General features: G+C 45.4%; 2 protein-coding genes across 2 annotated transcripts; one reads left to right on the top strand and one right to left on the bottom strand.

Annotated features, from left to right (window-relative positions):
* The first annotated feature begins 863 nt into the window (after positions 1–863).
* srrd (SRR1 domain containing) lies at positions 864–2,748 on the top strand. The gene is made up of 6 exons (XM_068738580.1): positions 864–1,074; positions 1,223–1,263; positions 1,359–1,567; positions 1,661–1,759; positions 2,099–2,250; positions 2,335–2,748. Exons 1-6 carry the CDS (start codon positions 926–928, stop codon positions 2,570–2,572), a joined length of 888 nt encoding a protein of 295 aa, XP_068594681.1. The 5' UTR covers positions 864–925; the 3' UTR covers positions 2,573–2,748.
* A 600-nt stretch (positions 2,749–3,348) lies between these two features.
* On the bottom strand, positions 3,349–14,939 carry si:ch211-166a6.5 (clustered mitochondria protein homolog). Its single transcript, XM_068738339.1, has 28 exons — positions 14,891–14,939; positions 13,626–13,735; positions 12,388–12,559; positions 11,168–11,305; positions 10,937–11,091; positions 10,702–10,856; positions 10,418–10,540; positions 10,204–10,336; positions 10,029–10,121; positions 9,779–9,945; positions 9,457–9,636; positions 8,934–9,371; positions 8,784–8,857; positions 8,580–8,684; positions 8,388–8,488; positions 8,147–8,299; positions 8,001–8,063; positions 7,651–7,883; positions 7,455–7,539; positions 7,198–7,351; positions 6,939–7,078; positions 6,491–6,571; positions 6,260–6,385; positions 6,055–6,164; positions 5,184–5,277; positions 4,975–5,100; positions 4,818–4,891; positions 3,349–4,173 (listed from the first exon to the last, which is right to left on the bottom strand). Exons 1-28 carry the CDS (start codon positions 14,937–14,939, stop codon positions 3,558–3,560), a joined length of 4,248 nt encoding a protein of 1,415 aa, XP_068594440.1. The 3' UTR covers positions 3,349–3,557.
* Positions 14,940–16,515: the final 1,576 nt, after the last annotated feature.

The raw sequence follows: 16,515 nt of genomic DNA on the forward strand, positions 1-16,515 counted from the left end.
GCTAACGCAGACTGCCCGCGTTACCTGGAAAACGTGTGTGGATGGAAATAATAAAAATAAACGGATTTATTCTGACTCACCTGAAATGTTCACTCGCCCCCTAAAAACCAAGACTGAATCAGTTACTCTGTAGAAATATGACAATGAAAAGTGGCCAGTAATCTTGCACGCACAAAAACACGAGTACTTCCGGTTGTGCCAGCGATCTTCTTTGTTGGTAGCAATTATCAGCCACAATGTTAGATCATCGCCCCCTGCTGGATTTACAATATTAAAAATCGCTGCATCCATAATGATATTTATTTCTTAGATTTCCATACTTTCCCAGGGGAAAATCATCATATACACAAAGGCTAGGAATTTAGATTTACAAATATAAATACAGGCTCATTCATTCATTCATTCATTCAGTCATTCATTCAATTCCCAATTGCTGCATCCTTAACCAGGTCGCGGGTAGTGCTGGAGCCTCTCCCAGCAGTCTACATATTTTACTTTTATTCTGCGTGAGTATTATTACGACTTCATAATGTTTTTTGCGACAGTACTGTACACGTTTTATGTGTTGCAACAATCCGGACTCATCCAAATGAATGCAACAACACAGATTAGCCAGCAGGTGTCGTCTGTAGTAACCATTTCAAATGATTTGACGTTTTCATCAACTATTTTATTGTGATTTGGTAATTTAAAAAACAAAAACTTCGTTTCTATGTCAACTTCAACGACCTATATTCTTAAAAACGCATCACTAATAATACACCAGGACGTACAACGGAATACAATGTTTGGAACAACACCGGAAGAGGAAGTCCATAGTGTTACACTGAAATGGTCCCTCTTGCTCAATCCGGTACATAGTAAGCATTAAATTAATAATGTTGCAACACAATGTCAGTACAGGACGAACTATGAATTAGTATAAATGTCGGACACCGGGGAGGAGTGGCAGGTGGTCCGTCAACGAAAGGGCGCAGCGAGGAACAAAAAAACACCCAAATTGTCCTCAAACGTAACTTGTTGCCCGGAGCCGCTGGACGTCAGGAAAACTGTTGAACGAATCAGATGCACAGTGTAAGAAATTTAATTCCCACCCTTTGTACATATTGTAAAAACATGATTTTATCCAACTCAAAAGAGACCCGCGCCCCTGCTTTATCCTTTAAATAAATCAAATAAATATGCGCCTTTAAATAAAATGTATTATTATTATCCTCTCCAGATCTGAGCTGAGATGTGAGGAGTTTTGGCAAGAGTGGAAAGGTGAGTAAGTCTAGTATAATATCAACAAATATTTTGCGGGGCTGTGGAATCGTTTATCTTCAGCTCAGTAGCCCTTTGATGATTATTGTCTTCAGAGCCGCTGCTGGTCGCAGGATCAGCAGCCGTGTCAGAACCGTTGGGGAGAAGGAACACCGAGGGCCTTACTGACCAGCTGGGGCTGATCACAGATCAAAGCCTCGGCCAACATCTGGAGTGTGTGTGTTACGGCCTGGGCCCGTTTTCCTCCTGCGTCTCAGCCCGTTACCAGCTCGCCATGTTGCTTCTGCTGCTGGATGCTGGACAGGTTTGGAGGACATGATTATCCAATATAATAATAACAACAACAAACACGACCAGTTAAAGATATCGTTTTCTATCGCTCCTCCTCTCCTTCTAGATCCCACTAAAGGATTGCTCCGTTTATGACCCCGTGTTCACCTCTGGGGAGAGGGATGTTTTGAAAGCGCTGGGTGTGACCGTGCTCACAGAAAATGAGGTTGGTTGTCGGCCGCTGATGTTTTTATCTCCTTCAGACAAAGAAAAAAAAACAGGTAGCATGTTCACAGTACAGGGAAAAACTCAGAGCGGACTTTATATTCAGCTATCAAAGAGCAAGCCTCACGGAGGTTTTGAGAAAAGACGAGCCAAAATTTCAAGACGACAGATGCTGAGAAATAAAGCAACACGACTCTGGTGTGTTAATGTTTTCAGGAGTTGTTAATGCAGAAATGAAAATAATGTATGATACAGCCATTGTGTGACTGAGATGATCTTTATTAGCTTACTGCCTACTGCAAACGTATAAATCAGCCACGCGTCTCACTTTATTGTGCAGGAGGGGAAGCGTCTGGCAGCTAAGCCCACGCTGTTCTACCTGATGCATTGTGGGAAAGCCTTGTATAACAACCTCCTGTGGAAGAATTGGAGCCCACAGCATCTTCCTCTTATGAAAATCATTGGGAACAGTTTCCGCGGGATGAGGGACAGGTGCGTACGAGACCGGGAACGAGGGAGATGATGTTTTCAGAAACGGAACGAGAGCCGACATTTTCTGTCCCCTTGTCTCAACAGAGCGCTTGAGAGAGAGTTCAAGCGGGACTACGGCTACATTACTCAGGCTGCGTCTGTTTGCGAAGAGAGACGGCTGCCCTGTCCGTCCCAACTGGTGGACGTCTTTGGTGACACGGCAGTCATCACCTTTCCTCCCAGTGGCCTTAGCAGACTCCCACAATGCAGCTGGACAGAGCTGTCGGAGCCACAGTATCAACACTGCCCTGATCTGGAGATCATTCAGAGGAAACAAACCTGAGTCCCTGAAGCGTTCAACTTGTTGCCGGTGTTCCTGGCGAACGCTTGAACAATGTGACATGACTGGTTTTTAACTAATTGGAGAATTAACAACCACATTTCTGCTGCTGGGTGTGATCATAAGGAGAGTCTGTCACCCTGGTTTTCTGAATTAAAAAAAATAATGTCAAGAATTCAGTGAAACAGCAGAATTAGAGTTCCTTTTCTGAATTAATGAGCTATATATACACACATTGATCACTTCAATGAACACTGAATCACTGCTGTTCAGGTCCGTTGTGTTTTTGGAAGACGTAATTCCAGAACAGAACCCGATGCCGTTTACGACGTCCCACCGATCCGGAGAAGCCTGCGCAGCCCGGCCACTTCTACCCTTCCACCCCGTTCTTAAACAGACCAGTTAAACCGCGTTCTGTGTCAACTTGTACAAGCACATCAACCTGGAATGGTGCCAACTAGTTTGTTCCGCGTTACCATGGCAACTACATCCAGTTCCAAGGAAAACGTAAGCTTAGTTTTTGAAGTGCACATCGTCAACTGTAACCAGGAATGACGTCCACTTTAGTTTTAGCTAGCACCATTTTGATTTTATTCCTAACTGAGGAAACGGAATGAACTTGTTTTCATGTGAACACAGATTGTGTGTGTGTGTGTGGGGGGGGGGGGGGGCTTTATGCCATCTCATGGCTCCTGCTTGTCTTGAGAGTGCGAATGTTTTGGAGACCAAATCCTTCCCTGAATGTTGACTTGAATATAAACCACGCGTGTCCAAAAAAGGCAGATTAAAACATTTATTTGGAAAAAACAAAATGCAGCACAGTCTTCCGACATCAGCAATAACATCTCCAAAACAAAGTAATAATACACCAATCTGTTACACACCGCTTCACGGATCAAATTACATCTGGGATGCTGGAGGAGTTTCATCTCACAGCAGTGACTCCTAAAAACGCGACTACATTCCCGCCTTTCTGTTTGATGTCTGGTCACTTCTCAGCCACGCCATTCGCTGCCACTTTGCCGACCGCTGCGTCTTTGACTCCGGCTCCGCGAGCTTTTGCAGCGTTTGATACGACTTCCGCCCAGGTTCCTTTACTCTTGAGCACCGAGGGGCTCGTAGGAATGTTAGACGTGCCATGCGCGTCACCGTTCACCTCGTTTGACGTTGACTTCTTCTCGTCCGCCATTGCACCAGATCTTACATCCCTACCGTCTACGCTGGTCCCCGTTTCCTCACCCGTCGCCCCGACCTCTGAACCCTCGTTCGCTACGCTGACCTTGGGCTCTGAAGCCGCGCCGTCACCGTCCTCACATTGGTTCTGTGCAGCTGGCTCCTCCTCATGACCGTTAGCTGAAAGAGCAGCCCCCTCCATCGAAGTCTCTTCCCCTGGCTGCTCCCGTTTGCCCCCGCTGGTATTCTCCGGTGCTGCGCTTCCTCCAGCCTCAGGTTCCTTCCCGCTTCCTGTTCCTTGATCTGAGCCTTTCGCTCCCCCATCCACAATCGCTGATGTGCCGAGCTTGCTGGGTAATTTCAGTCCAAGTTCTTTCCTGACTGCTGCCTTTAGTTTTAGGTGTCTCCGCTTAAATTCCAGGAACTTGTCACTATGGAAACAGGGAAAAAATTAATTAGAGGCTTCCTTCTCAAAAGTTTATTCAAAGATCGTACTGAGACAGTTGTTTCATTTGTAGTTCCCTTTATATTACGCATCAACTTTAACAGCACTTTGTACGACACATCTGGCAATCTGCCCAATCCAACACATCTGGATACCCACCAAAAATCAAAGAGTAAGTCATACTGGCTAAGAAAACGTCAACAGGATGACTGAAGATCCTGTTATCTCAGCTGGTGGTTGTGTGTTCATAGCCCCATTTATTACCACATAGTGGAGTAATAGAGAACATCCTCATGCATCATTTGATTCAGATCTACGTTATTGGAATCAACACCCAAATGCTCAACACAAACATTTTTTTTTGTAAAATCATGATTTAAAGATCATGCCCTGAGAATGAAATCTAAAATACCCTTCATTTTACGCCAAGATAAAAAATTACACACCCCAGTGCTTAAATCAATTTTTACATGAATTTGTAGTGGTGCGCGAAATGTGTTTAATTAAACATCTGTAACCGTTTCAAAAATCCAAATGTCAGTGAAGATGGTGATTTTTTTCAGCACACACACACCTCATTTGCAGCCCCATCATGTGTGTCATTGTAACCAGTTTGCATGTAATATTTACCTTTGTGCAATCCCCTTGATCCCCACTATCAGAACCATTTGCTCCAGCAACGCGTCTGTTGTTGGCGTTAGAAACTGAGGACAGAAGCGACACCGGGATTAATAAACACCTTGAGGTTCAAAGAGGTTAACGGCATCCGAAGTCACACTCGTCGTACCGCCGCCGTTTGCTCTGTGCCGTCAGCCCCCGCCTGTCTGAGAGAGCGCTCCACCTTCACCGCCTGCGTGGTTATGCTGCACAGGAAGTCTTTGCTGAAGCAGGTCTGAGAGTGATCTTCTCCGAACTGAGGGTTAATATAAGCACCAGGTGGCACATGAGTAGAGAACCAACCCACTCGTATCGTTTCTATGCAGAGGATATACGGACCAAACAGGTAAAGGCAGCGAGGGCCTCCTTCTCATGGGTCATCGCACTTCGGTAATCACCTTTGCTGCACATCCACTGGGCCAACAAGTGCTCGCTGTTCAAACATGAAACCAGGGAGAAAATTAAGCAGCTCTAAAGCAAACTTAGTCTTTTCCTGCAGGCATCAGCTCATGTCTGTTCTGGGTAGCTTGAAGGGATCCGTGTTAAAGATAAAGATAACTATTTACTGTAGTTCAGATATTTGATATTCTGAAGTATTGTTTAATTTGGTGTCTGCATGCACGTTCCATCTTCTATTGGTCTTTACTTCAAGAGATGACTAAAGATCTGATCCATTTCTATACAAAATAGAGGGATACTAAACTATTCACAGGCAGCTAGCCCCATTACACTACTGAAAATGAATCACTAGTTTTCTCACCATCATTTCATTATTGGGGCCCCTCCCCCCCGGACATATTTACAAAGTAATTAGTTGGATATCTGAAATCGAAAAGACTGCCACTTTCTGCTTAAGCAGGAAAAAGAACCCACTACAGTTGGCGATGAGTTTCGCTTCCCAAAACTAGGTCTCGTTTAGGGTGGGCTCTAAACCGTGCTTCAATATGATTGATAATATGCAACCTGCAGAGTTTCTATATTTATCCAATTACCCTTGTGTTTAATGGAATATACTACGCATTTCACACAAATTATGGGTGCATGCACTACATTTGTGCTAGAAAATGACATCATACACGGTGTCATTGTTCAAGTTTCATGCAATTCTGTTTTTTTTTTAATGTGACCTGCCTATCGAGGGCTGTGCCACACCACAGTGAGGCATGGAGCCAACAAAACATTCAGACGGTGCATGCTTTAAATGACATACCTGAAAGCGGTGTACACATTTGTTGGGCCGAAGAAAGAAGAGTTGAGTCTGACGGCATTCTTTAAGTACCGGCCAGTCAGGTCTCCTGTCAGCACCAACCCAAGACAGCTCTGTTTAAAAAGGAAAGAAAAAAGTAAATATCTATGATGTTATTGTGTAAAGCACATTTTGTGCTTGTGGTGTAGGATTCGGTGTTGTAACCTACATCCAGTGTTGCGATGTAGGGGTGGTCTTCTCCATGCACTGTAAGCGTCAGCAGGCGAGCTCTGAGGAGACACTTCTGAGCCAAGACGCTCTCTCCTCCAGCAAAGATATACACACCCAACAGCGCCTGTGTGCGACAGCAAAATTATGAAACGGCGCATATGCTTAAAACTATGTAAATGAATAGCTATGAACTCAGTGATTTAGCCATGAACCCGGAGGTGAAACTCACATATTGCTGGATAGTGTTTGGATGGTCGAAGCCAAACACTCTCTCACTGATGACCACTGCTTTCAGCTGCACGCTGCGAGCCTGGAGAACAGACATCACAGCGTCAAGCATCTTTAAGTTTACACCAACATTACAGTACGCTCTGGCATAAAAATCAGAACGATGGAAGGCAGATGTTAGACCACTTAGAAGTGGAAGAAACACCGTCTAAAAATACTTCAATATCAGCCTCTGCAAAATGCCTGCACTCAAAGTTGTAGGTAATATTTTGGATGCAGTATCACAATATTATTATTTGTTTGGTGTAAAACCTTCCATAAAAGTCAGATATGTCTCAAAACTAATATTCACAGCTTAAATGTAGGGGACTAATTTTAAACCAGATAAGACTACGCATGCCACAGCAGGTAAAATGCAGCAGTAGAACGTCGTCGTGCAGCAAGCCTACCTCAGCTGCCTTCCCCTGCAGGTAGGTCACTCTGGCCAACAGGCTGTAGCAGTGACAGGCCTCGGGATGTAGATCGTCACAGACTTTATTAAATAAGAAGACTGCTTCTTTCAGGTGTTCATGGGCCTGCGCCATCAGACCTGCGGTAGTTTTGCGCCAAATTCAATTGTCAATTTCTAATTTGCAAAACCATGCATCGAACACAAATATTACAAATGAATGAAATCGGCAGCCCGAGCGCTCGGCTTTACAGACTCACCTTTGTGAACGGAGGTCTGTGCAGCTCGATGCGCCGCTGAAGCTTCCACAGTTGGCATGTTAACGTGCTTGACAACCGGGAAGATGTTAAGAACATCGTCTGGGCCAATGGGAGCTTTGCTTTGGTGGTCAATGAAGTAATCTCTCAGTCTCAACTGGTATGGAGAGTTAGACAAAACCAATCCGTATTTATTCTCAACTTCTTATCTGCCAGTTACATTTTCCATTACATTTCACGGTGTATCGACACACAGCTACCTGAACTCCAGTCTTCAAACAGAAGTCTCTCAGAAGGGAGATCTTCTGGAGGCGGTAGTGTTCCACTAGATGGTTCGGGCCGGAGCTGTCTCACACACACACACACACACACACACAAAGACTTCATTCAAAAATGTGCTGCACACACACACTGCACAACTGAAAAGCACAACGTGAGAAAGGGGCAAGACCTCACCCAAGGCAATCGGCGATGTCGTATGCTTCAACCGCGTCCTGGCAGACCAGGCTCCACAGCTCATTCCCCGTAAGCATGCTCCAGGGGGTGCTTTCAGAGGCACTGGTCCCTCTGCTACGCCGCCTCGACCTCTTTTTAGTCTCCTCCCCAACAGAAGTGGGCGTGTAGTGGGGAACCAATAGACAGCAGAGGAAGTGACTTACAGCTGCAGAGAGGCACGGCACATCCACACCCTGTCCAGACACAGGGTTGCAATTCATTTTTCCTGCAGCGCATGGGCCCCAACGCTTGCTACTAGCTCAACACCGAATGTTGAGGTGGCACGCCCATTCCTTAACACTGTCAGGTACCTGGAGGAAATTGTTGAACACTCGCCGTGTCGAGCGCATGAAAACGTCACCCACGACCGTCCGCTGTTGGAGACAGACCGTTATATTAGAGAGAATACATCATCGGCCGGATTTATTTTTTTGACTAGGATGTTGGTGAAACGCACCATTATGTGCCTCAAGCACTCCTTTTGTTCCAGCTCGTTGAGGGCTTTGATAATGTGACCCAGGTACCGGAGGTTGATCCCTCTCTGGTGCAGCGCCTGCTTTAGAGAAGCCCCATCCATCGGCGCCTCATTGCTTTGCAAGCAATACTCCACCTGTACAAACACACGTTACGCGGCGAGCACGGTTCCCGTTTGCCGTGGGCGTCACCGTTCACAGAATGTAAACAATGAACGCACTTACAAAGTTTGGTATCTGGTGCGTGACTATGAAGGAGGCAGCTTCCCTCAGTAACCGCTCCTGCAGCTTCGTCGTCTGGCTTTCACCGGGCGGGAGGGACACTCCTAAATACAGAACAGCATTCCTGTCATACATCGTTGAAGCGAAAGCTTCGACAACGCGCGCGCGTTCATGCATGTAAGCTCGTCACGGTACCGGGACAGAAGACATTTGGGTTCAGGCGCATTTCAAAGATGATGTCGCTAACAGAGCCCACTTCTTTACAAGCAGCCCGGACGGCCTCAGTCGCTCTGGAGTCACCTGCAAGTTTGTAAATTAGTCATCAAGTTTTACGTTTGAAAAGTGTTTTCGTATATACTTTAATTTCCATTTAGGTGGATCTACTAAAAAGCCTCTTACACGCCGTCGCACACTCTTCAAAGCCGCCGTTCTGGTCCAATATCTCCTTCACGCGTTGAGTGAACTGACAATGTCTAAAAGACATTATTAAATCATAACGAAATCTTTCAAACCAGAGTTCAAATGAGTTTTATTTAATGCAGAACTCACTTGTGCTGGACGAAGGCCTGCACCAGCTCTGGCTTCAGTCGACACAGTCCATGAACGTGGCTCTTTGGCAGCCCAGAGTGAGAGTGATAATTCTCTGGCCAACCTTCTTTCAAGCCGTCGTTCGTCTCTTTGCTCTCCTCACAGCCTTTAGCCTTCTCCTCTTCGCCAGTGATTGCCCGACTTCCTGTCTCAACCTCTGGACAGAAGTTGGCATCAGCTGGGAAGGTTCTGAACACATCCAGGACGTAGAACCTGCAGTCAGCCCCCAACAGCCCCTGAGCATCCACGGAGGTGAACAGCGGAACCTTGTGACCGTCGGACGCCACGACAACATTTTTCTGGAGGCAAAGCGTCTTGGCGGCGTGAGCCAAGAGCTCTAGTAGCCGCCTGCGGTGCGGAGACTCTTGAGGTCCTGCATTTAGCCCATAAAGCAAGCCTCTAGACAACAGAAAAAGAAAACAAGACATGAATTTCAGGCAATGCTACGACAATGGCTCACTTTAAAGGCTGGTCCCATGTGTACCTCGATCCAGGAGAGGCTTCTTGGTCCTGCTCCGTGCCCTCCAGACCAGGGGCCAATCCCTGGGCAGACAGACGCACTCCTCTGTAGTCCACAACGGCTGTAGGCAGAGTGTGCAGTCCCTGCAGTCCTTCGAGGTTACTGTAGGCCTGAACACCTTTAAGCTCCAGCCTCTGAGCAGCCCTGCAAACACAAGATGAACAAACATTCGCCCAAAACCCTTCTTTACAACACTCTTATCAGAAAAAGCAAGCGGCCACGATGTGCTATAAAGGAATTAGAAAGTAACGGATTTACATCTTCGGGATTTAATTTGTATCCTCACCTGCGACCTCTTTCCCCACCAAACATTGAACTCGCTGCCCCTTGGCTCATGAACAAGCCACCCCACAGGAAGGCTGGGTCCTCGGGGGCGCCATTCACCGGCTCCACAAGGCCGTCCACAACAGCCTCTGCGCCCTGCGCCACAGCCCTGACAAATGCACTGTTTACCTGAAAGAAAAACAAGTACGAATCAAGCCGAGCGGGAGAGACGTTTAGTGCGAGGCGACAGCCAAGCTAAACTCGAGCTTCACCTGGAGCAGAGCTCTGTCCCTCTGCAGCCTCTCCTCCACAGTGCGGAGCGGAAGATCTCTGGCAACTTGCAGCTCCTCATTCCAGTCTGGAGCCTGAATGGAATAATAGTTACACCTCTAGCATCAACACCCCATTAACAGATCCCAGCATCCACTCGGCCGAGTCATAAATAACCTGTGCCGCTTGTTCGTCTTCCACTAACATCCTGTTGAAGGTGTTTTTGTGTGCGCGGGAGGCACAGGGAGGCCCGAGCCAGCTCATCTTGTGGTAAGGAGTGGGCATCACCTCCACTGGAAGTAAATGAGGCCTAAAAGAAGGGCAATTAGGACTGTCATCAAACCATCACGGGATACTGTCGCGGTAGCGCCGGCGTAGGTAACGACGTTACCGGGTTCTCAGTGTGCAAAGAGTCTGTTTGAAGGCAGGGCTAATGTGACACAGCAGGTCAGTGAAACTGTGATGGGCTGGGGACGACTGTGCAGGACGAGGATCGAACAAGTCCTCTGTGGACCTGAGAGAAGAGAAGAGGAGAAGAAACCAACATGCATCAAGTCTGTTAAGTCAAAAAAAATTAGGTTACTCAACCAGAAGGGTCGATTATTATTCTGCTCAAACGGCAAACACAAAAAGGAAATGGTTTAAGTCCCCCCCCGCATAACATGAAATCTTTACCTGTTGATAAAGAAACCTTTCGGACAGGATGTGACCTCACACTGTCGCCCCTCGTTCGTCACCACGCTGATGTACAAGAAGTCACCCTGCAGCCTCCTGTTTCCTGGGGGTGGGTTCCAGGAACTGAGAGACAAGTCCTTCAAGCAGCTGATTGACTGAAGAGACAATAAAGACACGTTTTATTTTTTTTTACCGGATAGCCCATTGTGGAAAAAGGCTCTGGGTATGGACTTACTTCAGTTTGGGAGCTCTGTGGCAACACGGCCATGAGCGGTCTCTCTGAGGAACCAGGGAGGAGGTACTCGGGAGGAGCTCCATCCTGGTTCGAGGTTTCTGTTTTGGTATTGCTCAAAGAGCGTTTCAGGCTCTTAGAATTGGGTAAACCAGAGTCTGCATCAGCAATAAAAAGGAAACGTTAAGTGCGCGTTTGCTTATATTTGTATGTTACTTTTGTCTCGGTGCATACCAGGCGTCTGCGCATGCGTGAGCGTCCCCAGTACACTTGGGGAGCGCCCTTCCCTCAGCGCATCTTGGGGTCCAGATGCTCTCAGCAGCTCCAGCACACGAGCCAGATGGAGCCGGGCTGAGCGGGAAGTGTACGGTTCTGGAAAGATGCGGCAAAAGAATAAAAACGATGAGTCCTTGACTAAAAAAAAATAATAATCTAAACGCCGGAATTTGGGCTCATATTAGTATAGTATTTAGGATAATTTATAGAAGGAAAAATACTTCGCTGATTGTGGATTGACATTTAACACAAAACAGTTTACATTATGATTTGATCTTGGGTCTGTAGGTTTATTACGCGTCCTCTTGCAGTAGTGACTTTGGCAATCCCCAAGATTCCCTATGATATATATATATAGCCTTGGCCAATAGCCTCGGTTAGATATATAGCTTTGGGCCATAGACAAACTATTCCAGTAATTTAATCAAAACACATTCTTAACTTACGGAATGATTCTGCTGACAGCTAGACAGATAAAGCAGTGAGAGCTAAAACACAACCCCAACAGCAAAACTATTCCATCATTTTACTGTCCTAGTGTTTATACTTATGCTATGTCACATTCTAAAACTGCATAGCACTTTAAGTACCAGTTACTCAGTAATGGCCATAAATCTGACATCCACATTCCAACAGAAGGGCGGCAGGAGAACTTGCAGCAGTATTTCGCGAGACTAATTGGTCGACACACAGGCGCGATCTCTTCGACTGTAAACTTCAATTGTGACTCAAAGCGTGAGTCATCCATGTGAAAAAGGGGAGAGTGGAATGGTGTGATGAAATGATGGATTATTTTTATCTTGCTTCAGCTCTATAATTACCTCCGGGTTTTTTTGGTGTGTGTTTTTTTTTTACAGCGTTTGTTGGTCTGTTTGTTAGCAGGATTACAGAAAAACTGCTGGATGAATCCTGATGGAAAAAAGATCTGAAGATGGGTCTTCATCCATTTTAGATTCCTTTAAATGTCAAGTGCGATCCAGATAACTGTCTGGATACAAAAAAAATCTGGATTTTCCCCATTATAATGGAGTCTTAAAATAAAAAAAGTACTGAAATCTAATACAAAGTAAGCCTCAATGAAGAAATACTGTTTTTGAATTCTACTAGTGTGGCTTGGAAACCAGAGCTAAAAGAGAGACTCGTCTCAAAGAAAGATCCAACAGAATATTTGGCAATACCTTCCACCAGGCGGAGAACGGCTCCTGGCTTAAGACCCTTGAGCATTTTCAGTTCGGCCAGGGGGTCCGGAGTCGTGCCAGCAAATGACAGCGACAGGTTAGAACGCGGCTTCACCTCGTCCCTCAAGAGTAGCATCATCACCACATCTTGAACAAGCCAAAAGCCATGAATCTACAGAAACACGACAAAAGGTAATATCACCTTTGTGCTTATTATATGTATATAAAAAAAGCTGTTTCTATGAATGAATGAATGAATGAATGATTCGTTTATTTAACAGGGACAGCGCACATTAATAAACATTTCTGTCAATGTGCCAGAATTAGCCAAAAGGCTATTTTTCATCTGTTGTCCCTGGACAGAAATTCCATGGCCCCAAAATATATATACATATGAAATAAAATTAATAAAAATACAGATATAAAATAACCACATAAATAAAAACTATATCAACTAAAACAATTTCAAGTAACAGTAAAACTTAATGTCTATTAACTAAAATTTTATAAAGCAATTAAAATCATAAAAACAGGTGACATTATAAAACAACAAATTAAACAGCAGTTTCTCTCAGTGACGACACAACTGTGTGCTAATGAGCCATTCCTTAAGGTGAAATTTAAATGCATTACAGCTCTCTAGATTTCTGACGATAACTGGGATAGAATTCCACTCATGTGCAGCTTTAAAGGGAAAGGCAGATTGACCAAATTTGCTTTTCCTGAGTGGGATAACGCAGTCCCCTCTTGCAGCACCTCTAGAGACTCGATGTGTGGCAGTTCTTACATCCACAAACTGTCCGAGCGGAGGAGATGTTAAACCATTAATAATTTTGTACATCAGACATGAATTTATATATTTAATCAAATTTTCCCAGTTTAACAATTTGTATTTATTTAATATTGGGCAGTGATGAAAATATGCTGGTTTTTTGTCCAGTATTTTAAGCATTTGTTTGTACAGAGACTGCAGAGGTATTAGAGTAGTGATACTGGCCTGCGACCAGGTTGTTAAGCAGATTATATACAAAGAAGAAAGCACATAAGAGTACTACAGATAGCACAGCGATCACTGACGCTGAAAGAAGATGGTGTCCCATTCTAACAGGACACGTGGAAAGCGTCGAGTACGGACTGAAATTAGTTGCAAGGTAGTTAAATATCAGTTTCAGAATTGACAGATGCTGTACAAAATACAAATTGCTTAGCCTGGGTCATCTCCGTCCGTTTCCTCCTACCTGCAGCTCGAAGGGCTCGACTCCTGCCCCCTGAATCTTCACAGAGAACGCCGAGTCATCGTCCATCGCTCTATCATCGGAATCCCTTTCATCATTCTGGCCAACTGCTTCTGCCGGAAGGACAAATCCCAGAATCAAAAAAAAACAACTAACTAAACACAAAGCCGTGCCAGTGGGTTAAGCAGAAATAGCTCCGGTCGCCTCCAGAGTCAAGCTTCCATTCTTTGTCGCAGAATTAAAACGACGGCATTAATCTCTGAAATGCCGGGTTTTGAACGCAGAGTCTGTGCGTTGGTGCCCGAGGGTGAGAGTGAGAATATGTGCGAGGAAATGTCAACCCAAAAAAACGGGGTGTGTCTTTTGACACACACACACACACACACACACCCACACCCACACCCACACACACACACACACACAACCAGCGGGAGAGCAGGACCCAGCGTGTTCCTAAACCTGTTCAATTTGTCTACCAGCCTTCGTGTCACGCCAGAGGAAAGGGACAACCACGCCCGCCGCTGGCATGTGGACACAGCAAAAACGGTGAGACAAATAATACTAGAGAGTACTAGAGTTTTTACTTGCAACGATCTTTTGATGTGTTCATGACACCAAAGCAGACATTTCCTTTTTGCACGCCATGTCTGAGGCTCATTCTACACTACAGTGCCCCCCCCCCCCCCCACACACACACACACACACGCACGCACACACACACACACACACACACACCTCACCTCCTGCAGCCAGTCCGGGAATACTTTAGTGTTGGAAAGCACCCAAAAGAAAGCTGTGCCGTTCCCACAGATTGTTTTTTATTCCTTTTGAGGGAGTGAAACACCTCCAGTTAACCACATCTGATAACAGATCATTTCATTCATCGCATTGCTCCTTGAGGAAGGGGAGTGGCAGAGGGTGAGGGAGGTCGAGAGGCCTGCTCGGAATTGAGACAAAGAGATGGGCAATCATTTAGGTGGGTGGAATAAACAAACAAAAAAAAAAGGTAGGAGAGGTTTGATATTTGCAGGAAGCTGTACTAAAAGCTGCTCCCTAAGAAAGGCCCCGCGCATTTATTAAAACCCCAAATATGTTCAACAGAAATGTTGAAAAAGTTGGTGAATAACTTCTGCACCAGCAGCGCTGCGTTCAATATCCAGCCCTCCTCACATTCCCTAGTGAGGCGAGCGGGGGGGGGGGGGGGGGGGGGGGGGAAGCAGGGGGGGAGAGAGAAGCAGAAAAGAAAACAGATTGCAAGAACTTCTTACCAGTTTTGGTCTGACCTCGTCCTCCACCTCTCCTCACTTTGTCCTTCATGGTTCCGTGCCGGAACTTTTGTTGAACTTTATTTCTATGGCCTGGAAGCTTGGGTCTTGCCCCCCCCCCCGCTCCCCCCCCAAGTCTTACCTCACACAGCTGTAAAACTCCACACGAGAAGGACAGCGTGAGCGACTCGACTGCTAACGAGCCCAGCAGCGTGAACGTAGCCCGCTGATCAGGATTCTGACTCCTGTCTCATGACTCCACAACCCACACCAGGCTTTTCCGAGCTTCCTGAGTGAAACGCCACGCCCCCTCGTGGCTCCTACACAGCGTCCCTTGTTGGACTGGGCGTGTCCATGTGTTCAACCTCTGCTGGCTCCTCCCCTCCTTTCATTTCATTTCAGCGATATTGCCGGATGAGCAATAAAAAAAATAAAATAATAATAATAATAATAATAATAAAAACTGATTTAGACCACTTATACCTGCAGTGTCAACAACACAAAGAAACTGTTAATGGGTGTGACCACATTTTACGATTTAATTGCTGTCATTGTTGTGATATCTTCTAATCTACTACATTCACATTTTACACATACCGGGTCACGTTCAAATACCGGTACAAACCAGTCCAAAGGCTTCTGGGATGGGCTGCGCTGATCAGGTGACCTTTTTTGTAATGTTTGACATCCTCTGACGCATAAAACACCAGATTTAATAATATTAAAGACAATGAATTCAAGAGTAATGCAGTCGACAAATTAAATAAAGTGCATAAACGAGCATAAACTCTGAAGTCTTAAAAAATGTCATATTTGGGCTACTAACATAGCCCCAAACAAATATACATTTGTAATTGTGGAATACCTGGAAAACATGTTTTGATTACCTTCTGTAGTATTTTTATAGTTTGAAACTTGAATATGACGTCAGCTTGGTGAAAGGGGGCGGTTCCCTGGTGACGTACAGTTGTTTTTGTGTCGCCTTCAGGATCCCTCCTTAAAGTTTGATATTTTAATATTACGAACACCCAGCTGTTCCGGAGATTGATTCAACGTTGAATAAACGCAATTGTCGGAAGACAAAGGTAAAGTTAGGATTTTTGTAATTTATTTAGGCTTATTTTTCCATTTTCTTTGGGCGCTGTCAAAGTATTCTCATGATAGTTTGCAACGTAAACGCTATTAGTACCATATTTCCGAGTTGACTTGAACGCGCCGCGTTTAGCAGGAGGATATCCTTATTTAGCCGACCTGCCAAAGTGACCTGAACAGTACAAGGAACGCAGGTCCTCTGCTTGACCTGCTGTTTGTGAGTTAACTGTCTATATGTCGAAGACAATGTCGACAAATTGCTGCGTACATTCCTGTAACGCATAGTACTATACCGTGAACCTTGCTAGCGCTCACATTAAGCTAGCTGTTTACATTTAGCAGCTGATGAGACGGAGAAGAGCTAACGTGATCTGGAGTGTTTTCACTCAATACAATGGGGTAATCAATCACGAGGACGTCCCTGCAAAGGTGGTAATGAAGCTGTGACGGATTCTGAAGCGTTCTCATTCTCATAAGAGCTTGTTTGTTTCAGGTTCTCTGTCGGTAGGTAAACATGCCCAACTCAAGTCATATCT

Source organism: Brachionichthys hirsutus, chromosome 4 (assembly GCF_040956055.1).
Source record: "Brachionichthys hirsutus isolate HB-005 chromosome 4, CSIRO-AGI_Bhir_v1, whole genome shotgun sequence".
Lineage (NCBI taxonomy): Eukaryota > Metazoa > Chordata > Actinopteri > Lophiiformes > Brachionichthyidae > Brachionichthys > Brachionichthys hirsutus.

Excerpts from the sequence above, each read along its gene's own strand:
- srrd (XM_068738580.1), top strand. The coding sequence starts at position 926 with ATGTCGGACACCGGGGAGGAGTGGCAGGTGGTCCGTCAACGAAAGGGC. Across the intron at positions 1,075-1,222 it reads GAACGAATCAGATGCACAGT|ATCTGAGCTGAGATGTGAGG; the intron begins GTAAGAAATTTA and ends TATCCTCTCCAG. Across the intron at positions 2,251-2,334 it reads TTCCGCGGGATGAGGGACAG|AGCGCTTGAGAGAGAGTTCA; the intron begins GTGCGTACGAGA and ends TTGTCTCAACAG.
- si:ch211-166a6.5 (XM_068738339.1), bottom strand. The coding sequence starts at position 14,939 with ATGAAGGACAAAGTGAGGAGAGGTGGAGGACGAGGTCAGACCAAAACT. Across the intron at positions 10,122-10,203 it reads AAGACGAACAAGCGGCACAG|GCTCCAGACTGGAATGAGGA; the intron begins GTTATTTATGAC and ends TATTCCATTCAG. Across the intron at positions 4,892-4,974 it reads GCACAGAGCAAACGGCGGCG|TTTCTAACGCCAACAACAGA; the intron begins GTACGACGAGTG and ends TTCTGTCCTCAG.